This window comes from Erinaceus europaeus, chromosome 5 (assembly GCF_950295315.1).
Source record: "Erinaceus europaeus chromosome 5, mEriEur2.1, whole genome shotgun sequence".
Taxonomy (NCBI): Eukaryota; Metazoa; Chordata; class Mammalia; order Eulipotyphla; family Erinaceidae; genus Erinaceus; species Erinaceus europaeus.
This window is the reverse complement of record NC_080166.1, coordinates 49126451-49145187: the sequence shown is the minus strand read 5'-3', so window position 1 is coordinate 49145187 and position 18737 is coordinate 49126451. Positions and strand designations below refer to the sequence as shown.

The 18737-nt window shown below is 37.7% G+C and overlaps 1 protein-coding gene across 2 annotated transcripts in view; it reads left to right on the top strand.

The window, feature by feature from the left end:
- The window catches only part of IPO11 (importin 11), a 191280-nt gene that overhangs the window by 66017 nt on the left and 106526 nt on the right, over window positions 1–18737 (top strand). For both annotated transcript variants that reach the window (XM_007516917.3, XM_060191289.1), the window contains exons 15-20: window positions 46–151; window positions 4199–4325; window positions 8922–8955; window positions 9158–9198; window positions 10847–10963; window positions 14038–14151. In XM_007516917.3, coding sequence (XP_007516979.1) covers window positions 46–151; window positions 4199–4325; window positions 8922–8955; window positions 9158–9198; window positions 10847–10963; window positions 14038–14151 — 539 coding nt within the window. The remainder of the gene's footprint in view (window positions 1–45; window positions 152–4198; window positions 4326–8921; window positions 8956–9157; window positions 9199–10846; window positions 10964–14037; window positions 14152–18737) is intronic.

Below are 18737 nucleotides of genomic sequence, written 5' to 3'. Positions count from 1 at the left end.
TTCTGCCAGGAATATGACATTGTGCATTTTCTTTTATTTTCTTAGTATATAATGCTGTTGGATTAGCTGCTTATGAGCTGTTTGACAGCGTTGATTTTGATCAGTGGTTTAAAAACCAACTTCTCCCTGAGTTACAAGTCATTCACAATAGGCAAGTATAAAATTGTGTATTTACTCTCTACTTACATTACCTTATAGATTTTCTGGTAAAGGAGGTATTATAGTCACTTAAGTTTAAAAAAAAAATCTCATGTGAAAATGTGTTTGCTTGATGTGAATTCTGACTTGTATAAAGTTTTGGTGTTAAGATAGTACTCCAGGAGAAACTTTTATAAAGATAAGGAGCACGTTGTCTTGTCAGGGCTAGCGGTGGTGTCAAAGTAATATTCAGGGATGGCAACTTGCTCTGGGTTCCAAGTGTATTGTAAAATCTTTTGGAAGACAATTGAGTAGGAGGTAGAGACACTATATTTTAGACTTAAGTTGAGTGCCGTTATTTTAGAACAGACCTATCTAACATTTTCCAATTCTTCATTTCCTATACATTTAACTACTTCTATAATTGCTTTCATTTTAGGTACTACATGAGTAAAGAAAAGTGTTAATGATTTTTTTATGAGTTATGTCTAGTTTAAAGTGAGAGGCTTGGGAAAAATTCTATTTCTTCTGTTGAGTGGCACAGGTCTTTTCTTTCTTTTTTTTTTTTTTAAATTTATTTATAAAATGGAAATATTGACAAGACCATAGGATAAGAGGGGTACAATTCCACACAGTTCCCACCACTAGAACTCCATGTCCCATTACCTCCCTTGATAGCTTTCTTATTCTTTATCCCTCTGGAAGTATGGATCCAGGATCATTATGGGATGCAGAAAGTGGAAGGTCTGGCTTCTGTAGTTGCTTCCCCGCTGAACATGGGTGTTGACAGGTTGATCCATACTCCCAATCTGTCTCTCTTTCCATGGTGGGGCGGAACTCTGGGGAGGCGGGGCTCCAGGACACAATGGTGGGATTATCTGCCCAGAGAAATCTGGTTGGCATCATGGTAGCATCTGGAACCTGGTGGCTGAAAAAGAGTTAAGATATAAAGCAGAACAAATTGTTGACTAATCAGGAACCTTTAAAGGCAAGAATACTGCAGATGAAGATTTGGGGTCTCCCTTTTGGAAAAAGCTAGTAGGTCTATTTTTTGTATATTACAAAGGACACATGACTTTCCTAGTTTTTGCCTGAGTCTGACAGCTAACATGCAGGTAGACCCGAGGTATTATCTGGGTCATAGTTGGAAAAAGGAGTAGAAAGTTGGATCACGGAGGATAGTAGCTCCCAAATATGGGAAAAGTATATAAATATTGTTAACTATAAGCCCCATCGATTTGATCTAGGGCCCATATTAAGTACAGGATAAATATTTAGCCTGTGTAACCTCTGCAAATCTGTAGGTCTGAGCTCGAATTCTGTGGTCACATCTAGGAATATTGCAGACTGCACTAATTTCAGGACCCGTCTTCCTCGAGTGGTAGAGTATGTTGTCCAACCTCCCTTCGGAGAATGGAGCGTTCCCTACCATTGTTGATCCACACAAAGGGCAAGATCCTATTGGGGCCCACAAAGGGGTCCATTGTGTTGTTTCTGGTGGAGGTGACCAGTGACAGTGATGAGAGGGATCTGTTAGAGGTCTAGGCCCATCATGTCTGTGGGAATCCCAGGACTCCCTGACTAGGGCCCTGGGTGATGGGGAGGCCTGGTAGTGCAGGTCTTTTATTTCTATAGATATGTTGCATATCAAAATACCTAGGTTATAGGCATACGTCAGTCTATACTTATCTATTGTATTAGTGAGTAGAAAGCCACCCTAAATGAATTATTTTATCAATATTTAATGTAGTAGATTGTGGAGTTGGAGATGTTTCATAACTGATTTTGTCAATAAGTAGTCAGTTATTTAATCATTTGTTTAGCCATCAGTGTTTTCAGTAGAACCAGTGGTGAATAAGAGGGATTGGGATTCTGCCCTCAGGAAGTTAGTGAGACTCTGATGGAGGGTTAATCCTCAACAGGGAGCAAAATGTGTGGTTTGATTGCTCCCAAGTCCTGGAGACTAATGAGTCTGCACCTCTGCACAGTATCCAGCATATAGACTATGACTGGGCACTTGTAATACAGTGAGTATAACTGAAGAAGTGACAGTTTAATTGAGATTTACATTTAAAAGCTAAGGTAGTATAAAATATGTCTTGATCACATGTTAGAATGGCAGTATTGTTGATATGGTAAGATAAAAATAGTATCGAAATCATACCAGTTTTTTATAACTTTTTTAAAAGTAGGTACTAAATTTAAAATCGCATATTTGATTTTCATTATATGTCTTTTGGCTAGAAATCATCTAGGCCAGTTCTTGTTGCTCTTTACTGTCCTTGAGAATCACCAGCTGACTGTTTTACAGTGTAGGCTGTGGTTTCCTAATCAGAGCAGCCTGAATGATTCGGTTAGGCTTCCAGGAAAATGCTGCTGCTGGTCCCCAGCTGTACTTTGAGGAACAAAGTGATCCCTAAATCCCAGAAGTGACTGTGATATTAGAACTGGATTATTCAGAGCTTCATTTCTTAGTGTGGAGCAGAATGTAATAATCCTTAAGATAGGAGTCCATTTACTTAGGGTCCTGTGATTTCTTCGTTGCACGTCACACAGGTCATTTTTACCTTCACCTTTATAACTATTCAGGTAACACTCATTCCTTGAGACAGATTTTTTTCAGCTTCTGTCAGATATACTCTTTATAGGATATACAAGGCTCACCACCTTCTTTTTCTGAAATCCTAGTCTATATAGCTTTGTAGATTTTAATTCATTTAATTGTGTTATGAACTTGTCAAATGCAGGGGAAAAAAATCTTGTGACTTTTAACAATCAGTTCTCTCTATATGCTTGTTCATCTTTTAAGTTTGTAATTTGCTGTGAAGTATGGTATATTACATGTAGTACAATGAATAAACTTATTCCACTTATACCCAGTAATAAGTAAATATTTTGCCATTCAAATATACAGAATTTCAAAGAAGATACTTTGTTAGACTTCTTATACACAAATAAAAGTTTATAGTTTGTTAAGATCCTTTGTTTCCTTTAGAATAGTTGGCCTTAGAATAACACGTTTGTGTTACTAAAAATGTTTGATAATTTGAGTCTCCTTCTTCTGTAACTGGATACCTATGACAAACTCAGAGTTTAGATGAAATCAATATAAGTTGATGTGAATACATGTTTCAGAATCTCTCACAGTGTTCTGAGAATAGAATTGTTCCTGGAAATTGAAAATAGGTTCTTTTTTTTTTATTATCTTTATTTATTGGATAGAGACAGCCAGAAATCAAGAGGGAAGGGGTTGTTAGAGAGGGAGAGAGACAGAGAGACACCTGCAGCCTACTTCACCACTCGTGAAGTTTTCGCCCTGCAGGTGGGGGCTGGGGACTCGAACCCGGGTCCTTGTGCATTGTAATACGTGCCCTAAACCAGTTGTGCCACCACTCGGTCCTGAAAATAGGTTCTGTATTACTATCTCTTGGCACTTTTTAAAAAAAATTTGTTTATTTATTCCCCTTTGTTACCCTTGTTGTTTTATTATTATAGTTATTATTGTTGTTATTGATGTCGTCATTGTTGGATAGGACAGAGAGAAATTGAGAGAGAAGGGGGAGACAGAGAGGGGGAGAGAAAGATAGAAACCTGCAGACCTGCTTCACCACCTGTGAAGTGACTCCCCTGCTGGTGGGGAGCCAGGGACTCGAACCAGGATCTTTATGCTGGTCCTTGCGCTTTGTGCCACATGTGCTTAATCTGCTGCGCTACCACCCGACTCCCTATCTTGGCATAGGGGCTTGAACCCAGGCCCTCGCTCATTGTAACATGTGCTCTCAGCCAGGTGTATCACCACCCAGACCCCGTTTTTAGTCTCTTGAGGAAACTAAATGTACACATTAATGTTACAGTTCTTTAATAGGAATAACTAACATATCTGCCTAAAAAAAGTATTATTTACATCAGAAATTTATATAAGTATTTATACCATGGCACATTTAGAAGTAGCTTTCATTTTAAAACACAGATTGCATATTTACATTAAATGAGGAAATATATGAAATGAAACGAGCTTCTTAACATGTTTAACACTTTAATTTCTTGATCCCCCCCATAGATATAAGCCTCTGCGCCGCAGGGTGATTTGGCTCATTGGTCAGTGGATTTCTGTGAAATTCAAGTCTGACTTAAGACCCATGTTATATGAGGCAATTTGCAACCTGCTTCAAGATCAGGACTTAGTGGTATGTTACTTAAATTTATCTTAAAATAGGTAATTCAAATGAATTTATCATATGTTCTACTTCAAATTCAGTTTGCATCCTTACAATGTCGATAGCTTTCTTCTTCACTTTTATCTTAATAGTTTTATTTGGTTTTGAGGCAAGTTTAATTTACATGCCTAGAAACATTTTAGAAGTGCAGTTTTTCAGGTTCTCAAAATGTATCACTCCGTTCGCACTTCCACTAAAGGTACCCCACCACCAAAGTTCACCGCACCTCCTCTCTCCTTTGCAGCCCCTCCCCACCTCATTTCTGCAGTTTGAGCTCATTGTTTTCCTTGGACTCGCTTATTTTCCTTGTCTTTGTTTACCCCTTTACTACGGCTGATGCCATTTTTAATTTTCGATTTAGGTAGGTCCCTGTAGTGTTTCTTCTAAGTCTGCTTTAGTGGTAATGAATTTCTATAACTGTTGCTTTTCTAAAAATTTCTTTCTTCTTCAAACCTGACTGATAGATAACCTAGCAGAATAATGTATTCTTTGATGAAGGTCTTTTTGAAACCCAAGACATTTTAAAGACATGTTGCCAGTCCTCTAGTCTTAAGAATTTCTTAATTTGCACATTTTTTTTTATCAGTAATTTTTCACAGCCTCAGAAGCTCTTATAAAGTTTAAAATGGATGCAAAGGAAAAAAAACACACTTTTATAGGAACAAAAAGCTTTGCATCTAAGAAATTAATCACTATTAGACAGGAAATAAAAGTTAATAGATACATTATTTTACTGAGCAGAATTAGAATGTAGTCATGGTTTGAGTAGTACATCTTACTTAATTGGAAAACTATGAATATAGTCTGAAAAATTTAGCTGATCAAGCCATAGGTAAAACTTTTTGAAAGAATAGAAAAATAGGGAGTAGCGCAGTGGGTTAAGCACTTGTGGCGCGATGCACAAGTACCTGTGTAAGGACCCCGGTTCGAGCCCCTGGCTCCCCACTTGCAGGGGAGTCACTTCACAAGCAGTGAAACAGGTCTGCAGGTGTCTTTCTCTCTCCCTCTCTGTCTTCCCCTCCTCTCTCCATTTCTCTCTGTCCTATCCAACAACAATGACATCAATAACAATAATAACTACAACAATGAAAAACAACAAAGGCAACAAAAGGGAAAATAAAAAAATTTAAAAAAAGAATGGAAAAATGGCATCACATGATCTACTTCAGTAACAAGAAAAAAATAGAATGTTTGATGTGGGAGCTTATGCAACCTATCTCTGTTTGAGTTAGGGGATTTAGATGGATTTATCAAGGACTTCTTGTAGTTAAGATTATAGATAAAAATTTATTTTCTTTTTTTGCCACTCCTTTTTCTTTTCTATTACTGTTCACTTGCGTATCTTCCAGATTTGCCAATACTTGCACTTTTTCTATTTATTTTGTTGGACAAAGAGAAATTGAGTAGGGAAGGTGTGATAAGGAAAGAGAATGAGAGACCCACGTTTGCGCTGCTTCACCATTCATGAAGCTTCCCCTCTGCAGGTGACAACTGTGGACTTGAAGCTAGGTTCTTGCTCATGATAAATTGTGCACTCCATCAGGTGTGCCACTACACATCTTGCCAGCCTCCTTCTCTAAAAGATTTTCTTATTTATTTATTTATTTATTTATTTTTATTTTCACCAGAGTACTGCCCAGCTCTGGTTTATGGTGGTGCGAGGGATTGAACCTGGGACTTTGGAGCCTCAGGCATGAAAGTCTGTTATCATAACCATTATGCTATCTATGCCCCCCCCCCCACAAGATTTCCTTTTTTTTTTTTTAAGATTTTATTTATTCTTGGATAGAGACAGATAAATTTATTTTTTCTTTACCAGGGGATAAATGTTTTACATTTGACAGTGAATACAATAGTTTGTACATGTATAACATTTCTCAGTTTTCTACATAACAATACAACCCCCACTAGGTCCTCTGTCATCCTTTTCCAGGACCTGTATTCCTCCCCCCCACCCCCCCAGATTCTTTTACTTTGGTACAATACACGAATACCAGTTCAGGTTCTACTTGTGTTTTCTCTTCTGATCTTGTTTTTCAACTTTTGCCTGAGAGTGAGATCATCCCATATTCATCCTTCTGTTGAGACCAAGGTAAATTGAGAGGGGAGGAGGAGTTAGAGAGGGAAAGAGACAGACACTTTCAGGCTTACTTCACCACTCATTGAAATGGAAAGAATTTCTTTATTAGTGATTTACAAAATTAAAAGATGATACGGGTATAATTCCACACTCTTCCCACTACCATAGCTCTGTGGAAAGTACAGTGGTTCTCCCAAGGTCAGTGGTATGGATTGACTCGTATGTATGTATGTATCTGTCTGTCTGTCTGTCTGTCTGTCTGTCTGTCTGTCGATCTATCTATCTATCTATCTATCTCTATCTCTGTACTTGTCCACCTATATTCACTTTTATGGTCCTGTCTTCACTTCCTTTCTTTTCCTTTTAAAAATCAAAAAAATTTTTTTTCCATTTTGTTGCCCTTATTTTTTTATTGTTGTTGTAGTTATTGTTGTTGTTATTGATGTTGTCGTTAGATAGGACAGAGAGAAATTGAGAGAGAGGGGGATAGAAAGACACCTGCAGACCTGCTTCACCACCTGCGAAGTGACTCCCCTGCAGGTGGGGAGACAGGGGGCTCGAACCAGGTTCCTTACACTGGTCCTTGCACTTTGCGCCATGTGCCTTAACCCACTGCGCTACCGCCCAGAGCCCCTTCACTTCTTTTCTAAGGCACACCTACATCTACCACTACTTCTGAGTGTCCTTCCTTTTTCCTCTGCCTCTGGTATTTTCCAGATTCACCTCCCTTTCAGTGATGGTATAAAAACAGTTTTTCCTGGTTACAGTGTTCCTGTTACCAGTGAAATTGGGGTTCAAAGCCCTCTGGCCATCTTTCCCTCTGGGAGTATGGAGCAAACTTTCTTTTGGGGTGCGGAAGTAACATGTTTGAGCTTCTATAATTGTTTCTCTGCTGGACATGGACATTGGCATATCAATTCATGCTCTCAACCTGTTTTTATCTTTCCCGACTAGGATAGGGCTCTAAAGGAGTGAGGTTCTGGGACATATTGGTGAGGTTATCTGGCTAGGGAGGTCAGGATGGAACTGTAGTAGCATCTTCAACTTGGTGGCTGAAAGGCAGTAAGATACAAAGCAGGAAAAAATGTTTAATGAACATGAACCAAAGAGTAGGGATAGAGCAGATAAAAATAGGGACCGTGGCTGGAAAGAAGGTAGGATGTCTACTTTATTTATGTTTCCTTTTTTGTTAAAAAAATTATTTTTTTGTTAAAAAAATTATTCTTATTTATTATTAATGAGAAAGATAGGAGGAGAGATAAAGAACCAGACAACACTCTGGTATATGTGCTGCCGGGGATTGGACTCATGCTTGAGACTCCGGTGCTTTATCCACTGCGCCACCTCCTTGACAACTATTTTATGTATGTTTCTAGGGACCCATAACTTTAATAATTATTTCTTGAGCTTGATAGTTAACCCACCTGCCCTTTTTCTTGCTTCTTCTTCTTCTTCTTCTTCTTCTTTTTTTTTTTTAAGATTTTATTTATTCATGAAGATAGAAGGAGATAGAAAGAACCAGACATCACTCTGGTACATGTGCTGCTGGGGATTGAACTCTGGACCTCATGCTTGAGAATCCGATGCTTTATCCACTGCTCCACCTCCCGGACCACTCTTGCTTCTTAATTTTCTCTTTTCCTCTGTCTGTCTTCTCTTCACTTTTCCATTACTTCCATGCTTTCCACATATTTACAACAAGTTATTTTCTTCCTGGAAGACTTTCTAAGTAAGTTATAAGAGGATGGGAAGGGCTACATTATTTTTTAAGGTTTTTAGACTTCTGCACAAAATAAGGGAAGTGTTTTTTTTTTTTTATTTCTAAATGTTGGCTTATTATGTGATTTAAATTCTAAGACAAAAATTAAAGTTATGTGGAGGGGCCAGGTGGTGGCACACCTTAAGTGTTTTCATGTGCATGGACCCAGGTTCAAGTCCCTGGTCTCCACCCTCAAGGGGAAAGCTTCATTAGTGGTGAAGTGGGTCAGAAGGTGTCTCTCTGTCTCTTTCCTTTCTATCTTTCCCTTCCCTCTCAGTTTCTCTCTGTCTCTATCCAATAATAAGTAAATAAGAATATTTAAAAAATAAAATGTCTTAGAAAAAAAAGAAAATCATGTAGAAAAAGATTTTTATTAATTTGGTATTACTTAATGTTTAATTGCTCTAGAATAATTAAAACTTAATATATCGGGTTAAGAGCATGTAGTGCAAATCGCAAGGACCAGCATAAGGATCCTAGTTCTTGCCCCCCCGGCTCCGCACCTGCAGGGAAATCACTTCACAGACAGTGAAGCAGGTCTGCAGGTGTCGATCTTTTTCTGCTCCCCTCTGTCTTCTCCTCCTCTCCCCATTTCTCTCTGCCCTATCAAAGGACGATATCAGTAACAACAACAATAATAACTACAACAACAATAAAACAAGGGGAACAAAGCGAGGGGAAAGCAAATTAAAAACAACAACAAAACTTAACATATATTTTCTTGTAGGTCCGTATTGAGACAGCTACAACACTGAAGCTAAATATCCTTTAAATTTTTAAATATCTTATTGTGAAGTAAATTGCTTAATCTTTACGATTAATCTTTATCTAAGATTAATTTCAGCATTTTCTGAAATTAATTGGAGATGGTCTAAACTGTAGTTTCTCATTGTTATATTTGATTCTTAAGTATATTTTGTCCCGATGGTGTCCTTGTAGTCTTCGTCCTTAACTGCTCCTTACCTGTTGATGATTTTGAATTTAGAACAGATCAGTTTCTACCGGTAAGACTTTCTGTTTCTAATTTTTTTCTTTAACAGCTTCTATTAATAGTTTTTTGATAATGATGTGCTACTTTATATCAGTAGTTAAAATGACATCTAGTAAAGCTTAGTTTGAGTATATTAAATCATGTAGAGTAGTTGCTTTTATTTGTAACTTATTTGTAACATTTCTGCTTGTTTTTGCTTAGCAATATTGTCATCTCTTTTGAAGTTCTCTCACATTTGTAAACCATTGATTAACTTCATTATATATGTTTTTATTACTTTTTAAAAAAAATTATTGCTACCATGATTATTGCCTGTACAAGGATTTTAATTGTTCCCAATGCCTTCTTTTTTTCTTCTTTGTTTTATTGTACGGTATATAGAGAAATTGATATAGGGGAGGTAGAGAAAGAGACACCTGCAGAACTACTTTACAACTTATGAAGCTTCTCCCTGCAGGTGAAGACTGGGGACTTGATCCTGGGTGCTAGCACATAATAATTTGTGTGCTCTACCAGGCATGCCCCCGCCTTGCTCTTGTGTATTCATTACTTTTATTTCTTGGTGTAATATGTATAATTCCTCTACTAGATTGCAATTAGTTGAAGAATAAAATATTAGTAGTTATTGCTTTTATCATTCAACCAGCAGCACTTAGCCTGGTGTTTTCTTTTTATTTTAAAATACATTACTTAATGTGTTTTTTATTAGTGACTTAATGTTGATTTAATTTTCATTAGTGATTTAATATTGATACTAGGGATATAATTCTATATGGTTCCCACCACCGGAGTTCTGTGTCCCTGTCCCCTCCATTGAAAACTGCACTAGTTTTCCCAGAGGAGACATCATGTTTTCTTACTAGAACTCAGTAAGCAATTGTTCAACATGTAAATAAGATCATTATGTAATGAAATATCTATTTCTTATGGTGGGTACTTGTAGCACAGGTTTTTCTTTAATAAAAGTATCACTAAGTATTGTTGGATAGAAGATATCGTTTACACATTTGTATAAAAATGAAGCAAATATCTGAAAGAACAAATATTTTGTTTATGTTAATGTCTTACATCTTGTGATTTGTCAGTGGCTACTGTGATTTTTCTAACATCGAAGATCAAATCAAATATAGGATATTTGTTTTTCTATTTCCCAGTAAGACATATCCTGCCATTATTAGAACAGTTACGTATATAAAAGTGTACACCTCCATGGAGCACACATAGAGGGTTATATCAGACGTAACTTTTATGTAGGTGCAGTAAATAGTGTTTCCTTTGTTCTCATGAGTATTGTTTTGCAATGCAGAGCATGCTGTGATCAAGGGTATATGTGGAAGAGCAATGATGATGACTGTTAACTGTTCAAATAGCAGCGTAAAATGTAAACACACGAAGCTAATATACATTTTTCTCTGGAAACATAATTCAGCATGTGGAGGAATTTAATTTAAAAAAATGAATGCATATAGCATCAATAAAGAAATTTGTGACTAAATATTGGTTAACTTGAGCAATCGGAACTTATTTAGGTAGTGTTATGGTTCTGGATATTTCTCTTTTTATTAGACATTATGATTTAGTTGTGTATTGTATTTTCTTTCTATGTAAAATTCTTACATCTATTCAAGACCTATTTTAATTTCATCTTATCTTACCTGCAGTACTTGGAAACCATGTTCACACTACTTTTTCAGTTGCTGCAACAAGTTACAGAATGTGACACAAAGATGCATGTTTTACATGTTCTTTCTTGTGTGATTGAAAGAGTCAACATCCAGGTAATTTTGTTACAAAACATGAAAAATAAATGTCAGCAGGGCAAGTAGAGTAAACTTCGAATTCATTAGTGTCTCTGCTCTATCTACATGTACATAGTTCACAGTTTAAAGCATTCTTTAAAATGCTTCTAAGTTAAAAGTTGTACTTTTGGTTGTGTTCAAAATTGACATGTAAACCTTGTCCCCTCCCCCCCCAAACTACAAACATGATCAACAGTGCTGAGTTGTTAGAAGGGCAAATTTCCTATCTCTTTTTGGATCTAGTTTATGGTGTGCCTTGGGAAGTTATGAAACTGTATCTGTGACAACAGTTACAGAAATCAACATGTACACAGTGAAGTGACCTATAAAAATGTGTGGTGTGGGCCAGGGTCTCTTCTCTAACATATGCTTATGCAGAAGACTTTCATGCCTGAGGCTCTGAAGTCTAAGATTCCCCATCATCGTATGCCAAAGCTCAGAAGTGCTGGGTTGCACGCCTGTGCCTGTGTGTCGTGGGGGGGAGGGTTTAGAGGTCCTTTTGCATGATGGTGGGAAAGGACCTGAGTGAGAGTGTTTGCAGACACCTATCATGGGGAGATGAGAAGTCATACCTGTGTGTCAGTAGGTATACTGTAAACCACCAACTCCCCAATGAAGTGATTAAGATAAATAAATAAAATAATTTATATGAAAAAATTATATTCTTTGAGGGCATAATCATAGTTGCCTATTAACAAATACAAATATTCTGAGAATTCTGTTGTTTTTTTACCTTTAAAATTCAGAGTATTTTTGATAATTTTTTTAATTTTAATTAATTTATTTATTCCCTTTTGTTGCCCTTGTTGTTTATTGTTGTTGTTATTGATGTCATCGTTGTTGGATAGGACAGAGAGAAATGGAGAGAGGAGGGAAAGACAGAGAAGGGGAGAGAAAGACAGACACCTGCAGACCTGCTTCACTGCCTGTGAAGCGACTCCCCTGCAGGTGGGGAGCCGGGGGCTCGAACCGGGATCCTTCCGCCAGTCCTTGTGCTTTGCGCCACCTGCGCTTAACCCGCTGCGCTACCACCCGACTCCCTAAAATTCAGAGTATTTTGTAGTCTAGTATAAAAGTGACATATAAAGTTCTTTTATTCTATGGGATCCAGGACCTTATATGTGTGTTTATTCACTGTTCCTGGCTACTTTTTTCATTTGGATTGAGAGGTGGAGATAGAGGATGCAGAGAGATGGGAAACAACAAAGCGCTGAAGCTTCCTTTTGTTGTCAAAGCACCTGCTATACGGTGCTGGAGCTCAGTCTAGCCACATTTCTATACAGGACCCTACCCAGGGAGATATGTTTTTGGCCCATTATATGGCATTACTGATCTTTATGAAGAATTGAAGGGGGCTAGGCAATGACACCTGGTTCAGCGCACGCATTACAGTGCACGCATTACAGTGCACAGGGACCCAGGTTCAAGTCCCTGGTTCCCACCTGCAAGGGGGAAAGCTTCATGAGTGGTGAAGCAGGGCTGCAGGTGTCTTTCTGTCTCTTTCCCTCTCTATCTCTCTCCCTCCCCCCTCAATTTCTGTCTCTATTCAATAATATATAAAAATACTTTTTTTAAAAAAAAAAGAGTTGATAACCTGTGAAATCATACTTTGATTATCTGGTATTTTCGGCAAGTTAGATAGAAAAATGGTTATGCAAAGAAACTGTCGTGACTGAGGCTCCAAAGTCCCATGTTCTATTACCTCACACCACCATAAACCAGGGCTGGTATTTAAGGTTTTTAAAAAATATTTATTAGAGAGAGAAAATATGAATTAGTGCATTGGTCTAGTACATGCAGTATACATTGCATAAATAAATTAAATATGCCAGTGAATTCCCACACCAAAATTGATTATTCTAAATTGATGAGCATTGGTATCATTTATTGAGTACAGAAGTTATTTCTGTACTATGTGAGTTTATTTGATCCTCACAAGAATATTTGGGAGGGGTTAAAATGTATTATTTTAACAATTTGAGATTTAAAGGAGTTTTCCAAAGTTCAGATGATCTTAGCAGTATTGCCAGTATTCAGACTTAACATGAAGCATAATCATCCAGTGATGATTTTGATTTTTAAACATATACATTATTAGATTTAGGGAACTCGTGGTCTGGGAGGTGGTACAGTGAATAAAACATCGGACTCTCAAGCATGAGGTCCTCAGTTCAATCCCCGGCAGCACATGTACCAGAGTGATGTCTGGCTCTTTCTCTCTCCTCCTATGTTTCTCATAAATAAATAAATAAAATCTTTTAAAAAAAATTTAGGTAACTTAACATTGATGCAATACTATTAACAGCCCACCTGCACCAATAATATACTTTTAGACACCCTCTTTCTGTCCTAAGGAAATATGTTTGACTCTTCCTGTTTTGTTTTCTCTCTTTTTTTTTTTTCCTGCTTTGTTCTCTAATCCCAGCCTACCTCATGCTGGTAGTATGGTAGTAGGGAGATTTTTCACAATATTGAGCAGCATTTGAGAAACCGTTTCTGAAGTGTAAAATTTAGAGCATTATATATGCTAATGAATAACTAAAATGGAGGAATAGAAATTTCATGATTTTTCAAATATGGCTGGGTACTTTCTTTTGATTTGTTACTTTATAATTCATAGCATACACTTCTAAATATGCTGTTTATATTTTTAGTTTGCACTTGATGTAATAAATGTGATACTTATTTCAAATTGCTCTAAAATATTTACCGTATTTTATTATATCTATATGTGATATATTATTTATATTTAGTATCATATGTGTTTAATGTATTACGTCTAGCAAATATTATTTTCTTGCCTAGGATTTCATGATATTTCAGTTTGTTTTTTTTTAAGTAAGTCATATTCTTTACTAACATAATTCTTTTTTTTTTTTTTTTGGTCTTTTTACTGGAGCACTGATCTGCTCTGGGTAATGGTGGTGTGGGGATTTGCACTGGGGACTTTAGAACCTCAGGCACGAAAATCATGAGAGTCACTTTATGTAACCATTATGTAATCTGCCCCCACCTAACATAATTCTTTTAAATCTCCTGTTTCATTTTGATAGATTCGACCTTATGTAGGATGTTTGGTACAGTATTTACCTCTTCTTTGGAAGCAGAGTGAAGAACACAATATGTTGAGGTGTGCTATTCTGACTACACTGATTCATCTTGTTCAGGTAAGTAGTTGTTGTTATTGTTATCATTTCATTTTTTTTTTTTTTTTAATTGCTACCAGGGTTATTGCTGGGGCTCAAAGCCTGCACTATGGTTCCACCACTTTTGGTGGCTGTTTCTCCCCCCACCCCCAAACACACTTTCTTCTTTTCCTTTTTTTTTTCTTTCTCCCTTCTTTCCTATTTTATTGGCTAGGACAGAGAGAAATTAAGAGTGGAGGGGGAGATAGGGAGTGAAAGAGAAAGTTAGACACCTGCAGACCTGCTTCACTGCTCATGAAGCATCTTCTCTGTAGGTGGAAAGTGGGATTTTGACTCCTGGTATAACGTGCACGTGACAGGGTGCACCACTGCCCAGCCCCATAAATTGTTTTGTTAGTGTAGGCTTTTGTTATTGTTATCATGTGTTCTATGTCTGTGATAGTAAAAGGCGCATTTTGTGTGTTTTTCATGCGTAATCTCAACATTTCCGGGAGCAACTTTTCAGTGTGTGGGTATTTGAGTCCTGGAATGCATTCTCTGCTTTTGAAGGATAATTTCTTTCATTTGATATAGTGGTTTCTAATGGCTGTGGACATGATTTGTGTACTTGATTGTACATTGCATGCACTTTTCTTGGTAGGTATATATTTTTCTCTCCATTTCTACTCTTTTTTCCTTGATGTAAAATATAAGTATCCTTTTCATAAATTAGAAAGGCAGGAAAAACAGCAAATTGCTTTTGATGGGAGAAGTCACTTTGCTTGCAGACAACTTGACTTTGAAGTAATGGAGATATAAGTGGAGGGGAACCTAGAAGAACAGAAACAACAACCCAGTAAAACAAAGAGAGGAGGGAATAGGCCCAAAGTTCTTACCTGGGTTGTTAAAATGAATTATAGTCTGATGAGAGTATAGAGAAGGACCGTAACACCAAGACTTAAAGTGACTTGTTTATTTTATAAATTGTCACCAGAGTTTTCACTGGGGCTCAGTGCCTGCATGACAAATTCACTGCTCCTGGCAGCCTTCACCTTTTCCTAGCACCCACCCCCCTGTTGTTTTTGATATGGACAGAGAGAAATTGAGAGGGAGAGGGGAGGCTGAGAGGCACCTTCAGCCCTCCTTTATCAGTGGTGAAGGTTTGCTCCTGCAGCTGGGAAACAGCAACTTGAACCCAGGTATGTGTGCCTGGTAATGTGTGTGCTCTTTCCGTTACACCACTGCATGGCCCTGATAAAGTGATTTTTTTTTTCTTTACTGACCTGGTTCCTAAAGGCTGATAGACTTTCCAAAGGGGAAATATTTCCTTAAATTAAGAATGATTACTCTGAAACTTCCTATTAGCAGTTAAAAAAAAAAATCTTATGTGTACTGACACAGGAGTTGGAGGATGCTTCATGAGTGGTGGAGTGGTGCTATGACTCTTTTTTCCTCCCTCTCTCCCTCCCTCCCTCCCTCTCTCTTTCACTATCTCTCACACTTTTCTTTTTCAAAGATTTATTTATTTTTTAGATTTTTTTAAAAAAGAATTTATTTATTTATTCATGAGAAAGATAGGCGGAGAGAGAAAGAACCAGGCATCACTCTAGTATACATGTGCTGCCAGGGATTGAACTTGGGACCTCATGGTTGAGAATCCAATGCTTTATCCACTGCGCCACCTCCCGGACCACCTATCTCTCACACTTTCTATCTTTAAAAAAGAGAGATAAAGTCTTCTAGGGAGCAATGGAATGGTGAAGGCATGGAACCTCAGTGAAAATCCTGATGGCAAAAAGAGACAAAGAAAATAAATAGTTTTTTTTTTTTATCTTTTAATCAGTTTTTTTTAAAGAATATTTTTATTTATTTATTATTGGCTAGAGACAGCCAGAAATCAAGAGGGAAGGCAGGAAAGCGGTGAGAGAGAGAGGGGGGGGGGGAGTGAGACAGATAGACACCTGCAGCCCTGCTTCACCACTCCTGAAGCTGTTCCCCTGCAGGTACGGACTTGGGGCTTGAACTGCATCCTTGCACACTAGAATGTGAGCACTTAACCAGCTGCGCCACCTCCTGGCCCCTCTTAATCAATTTTTATTGGGGAAATACTGTTTCCTGAGCTTGTTGGTGTTTTAAGTGTACAGTTTTACATCTTCCCCAGATACATGCTAGCTCAATTTGCCTGCCACCAATGTGCCTTTTTTCTCCAGTCAGGATGTTGGGTCCTTCAGTCCAGCCATTCTCTGCTCCCATAGTGACCCCAGATTTGTAGCCATGGGCCAAGGGTGTACACGGTTCACCCTATCTATTCTCTTGCTTTGTTTCCTAAGTTTTGTATGACTCACATATGAGCAGTGTCATTGTTACTTGACTTTCTTCTTCCAAGTTGTTTATTTTACTGCTGCTCCTTCTGGTTCTATCCATGTTTAGCAAAAGACAAGATTTCATCTTTTTCTAAAGCTGAGTATTCTTCCATGGAATATTGATACCACACTTCCGTAATTAAACATTTGCCCTAGGGCATTAAGTTTGGATCATTTCCAAATCTTGGCTATTGTAAAATAGTCCTGCAATGAACATAAGTGTATGTGTAGCTTCTCAAATTAGTATTTTGGAATATACACATAAAGGAAAAACTGCTGGATCAAATTATAGATCTATTGTTTATTTAGTTATTTACTTATTTTTATTTTATTTTATTTTTTGTCATCACTGAGACTTTAGTTCCAAGATGACTCGCAGATAGACTGAGGCAGAGAGAAAGTCACCACACCATTGAAACTTCAATGTGATGGGGGTTTGACTCAGTGCTGTCTTGGATCGTGTGCATGAGAAAGTAAATATACATATATACAAGTGAGTTATCTTGCTGGCCCAGCAGCTGCAGTTTTAATAAAGAAGCACTTATTATTTTTAAAATTTTTTTTTAATATTTATTTTATTTATTTATTTATTCCCTTTTGTTGCCCTTGTTGTTTTATTGTTGTAGTTATTATTGTTGTTTTCGTTGTTGGATAGGACAGAGAGAGATGGAGAGAGGGAGGGGAAGACAGAGAGGAGGAGAGAAAGAAAGATAGACACCTGCAGACCTGCTTCACCGCCTGTGAAGCGACTCCCCTGCAGGTGGGGAGCCGGGGTTTGAACCGGGATCCTTATGCCGGTCTTTGTGCTTTGCGCCACCTGCGCTTAGCCCGACTCCCAGAAGCACTTATTTTTAATAAGTTGTCAAACCTGCCTCCTCAGTCTACCTTTAAATCTTTTAGTTGGAAAGATTTCATTTCATCACTAGATAAAAACACAGAGGCACATTTAACTAATTTCTTTTTTTTGCTCTCTCTTTTCATTTTGCCTCCAGGGTTATTGCTGGGGCTCGGTGCTTGCACCACAAATCCACTGCTCCTGGAGGCCATTTTTTTCCCTTTTGTTGTCCATGTTGTTGTATTATTGTTGTGGTTATTACTATTGTTGTTGTTATTGATGTTGTTGTTGTTGGGTAGGACAGAGAGAAATGGAGAAAGGGGGAGAAAGACACCTGCAGACCTGCTTCACTGCTTGTGAAGTGACCCCCTTGCAGATGGGAAGCCGGGGCTCGAACTGGGATCCTTACGCAGGTCCTTGTGCTTTGCGCCATGTGTGTTAAACCCGCTGTGCTACCGCCTGACCTCCAAACCCCCTGCTCTTTTTTTATTGTTGTTGTAGTTGTTGTTGTTACTAATGTCGTCGTTGTTGGATAGGACAGAGAGAAATGGAGAGAGGAGGAGAAGACAGGGGGAGAGAAAGACACTTGCAGTGGTTTATAAAATAATGTTTCAGGGGATATATATATATGTATGGATGTGTGTATATATATATGTATATATATGTATATGTATATATATATGTATGTATATATGTACATATATATGTATATATATATATATATTCCCTATACACTAAAGCTTTGTGCCTTTCCCTCCCAATGACCACGTTTCTCATAAAGTTTAAGATCCCTAGTTCATTTGTTTTGGTTATATGTATTCTACCTATGAACAGAACTTCCCAGCCTTTCACCTTTCTATTTCTTTCATTACTGTAATCACCCTTGCTTATTGCACCCCAAGGTTTTCAGTCTTATCTTTTAATTGCAAAGTTGTATTGCATTGAACGTATGTCCTCTAACTTCTTTTTTCAGTCATGTGTTGGTGGGCAGTTTGGTTGCTTTCGTTCTTTGATTTTTGTGAACAGTGCCAATGGGAACGCTGGGGTACATGTATTCATTTGAGTTAGTGTTTTCATGTCCTTTTACACGGATGCCTAGGAATTGCATTGCTGGATCATAAAGTATTTTAATTTTTATTCATTTAAGGATTCCTTGTACTGTTTTCCATACTGGCTGCACCACCAACAGTTTATAAGGGTTTCTTTTTGTCCACATCCCCAGAAACACTTGTTAATTCCTGTTTTGTTGATGTAGGCCATTCTTTTTTTTTTTTTTTTTTAATTCTTTATTCCCTTTTGTTGCCCTTGTTGTTTATTGCTCTAGTTATTGTTGTCATTGTCGTTGGATTGAACAGAGAGAAATGGAGAGAGGAGGAGAAGACAGAGAGAGAGAGAGAGAAAGATGAACAGATGCAGACCTGTTTCACCGA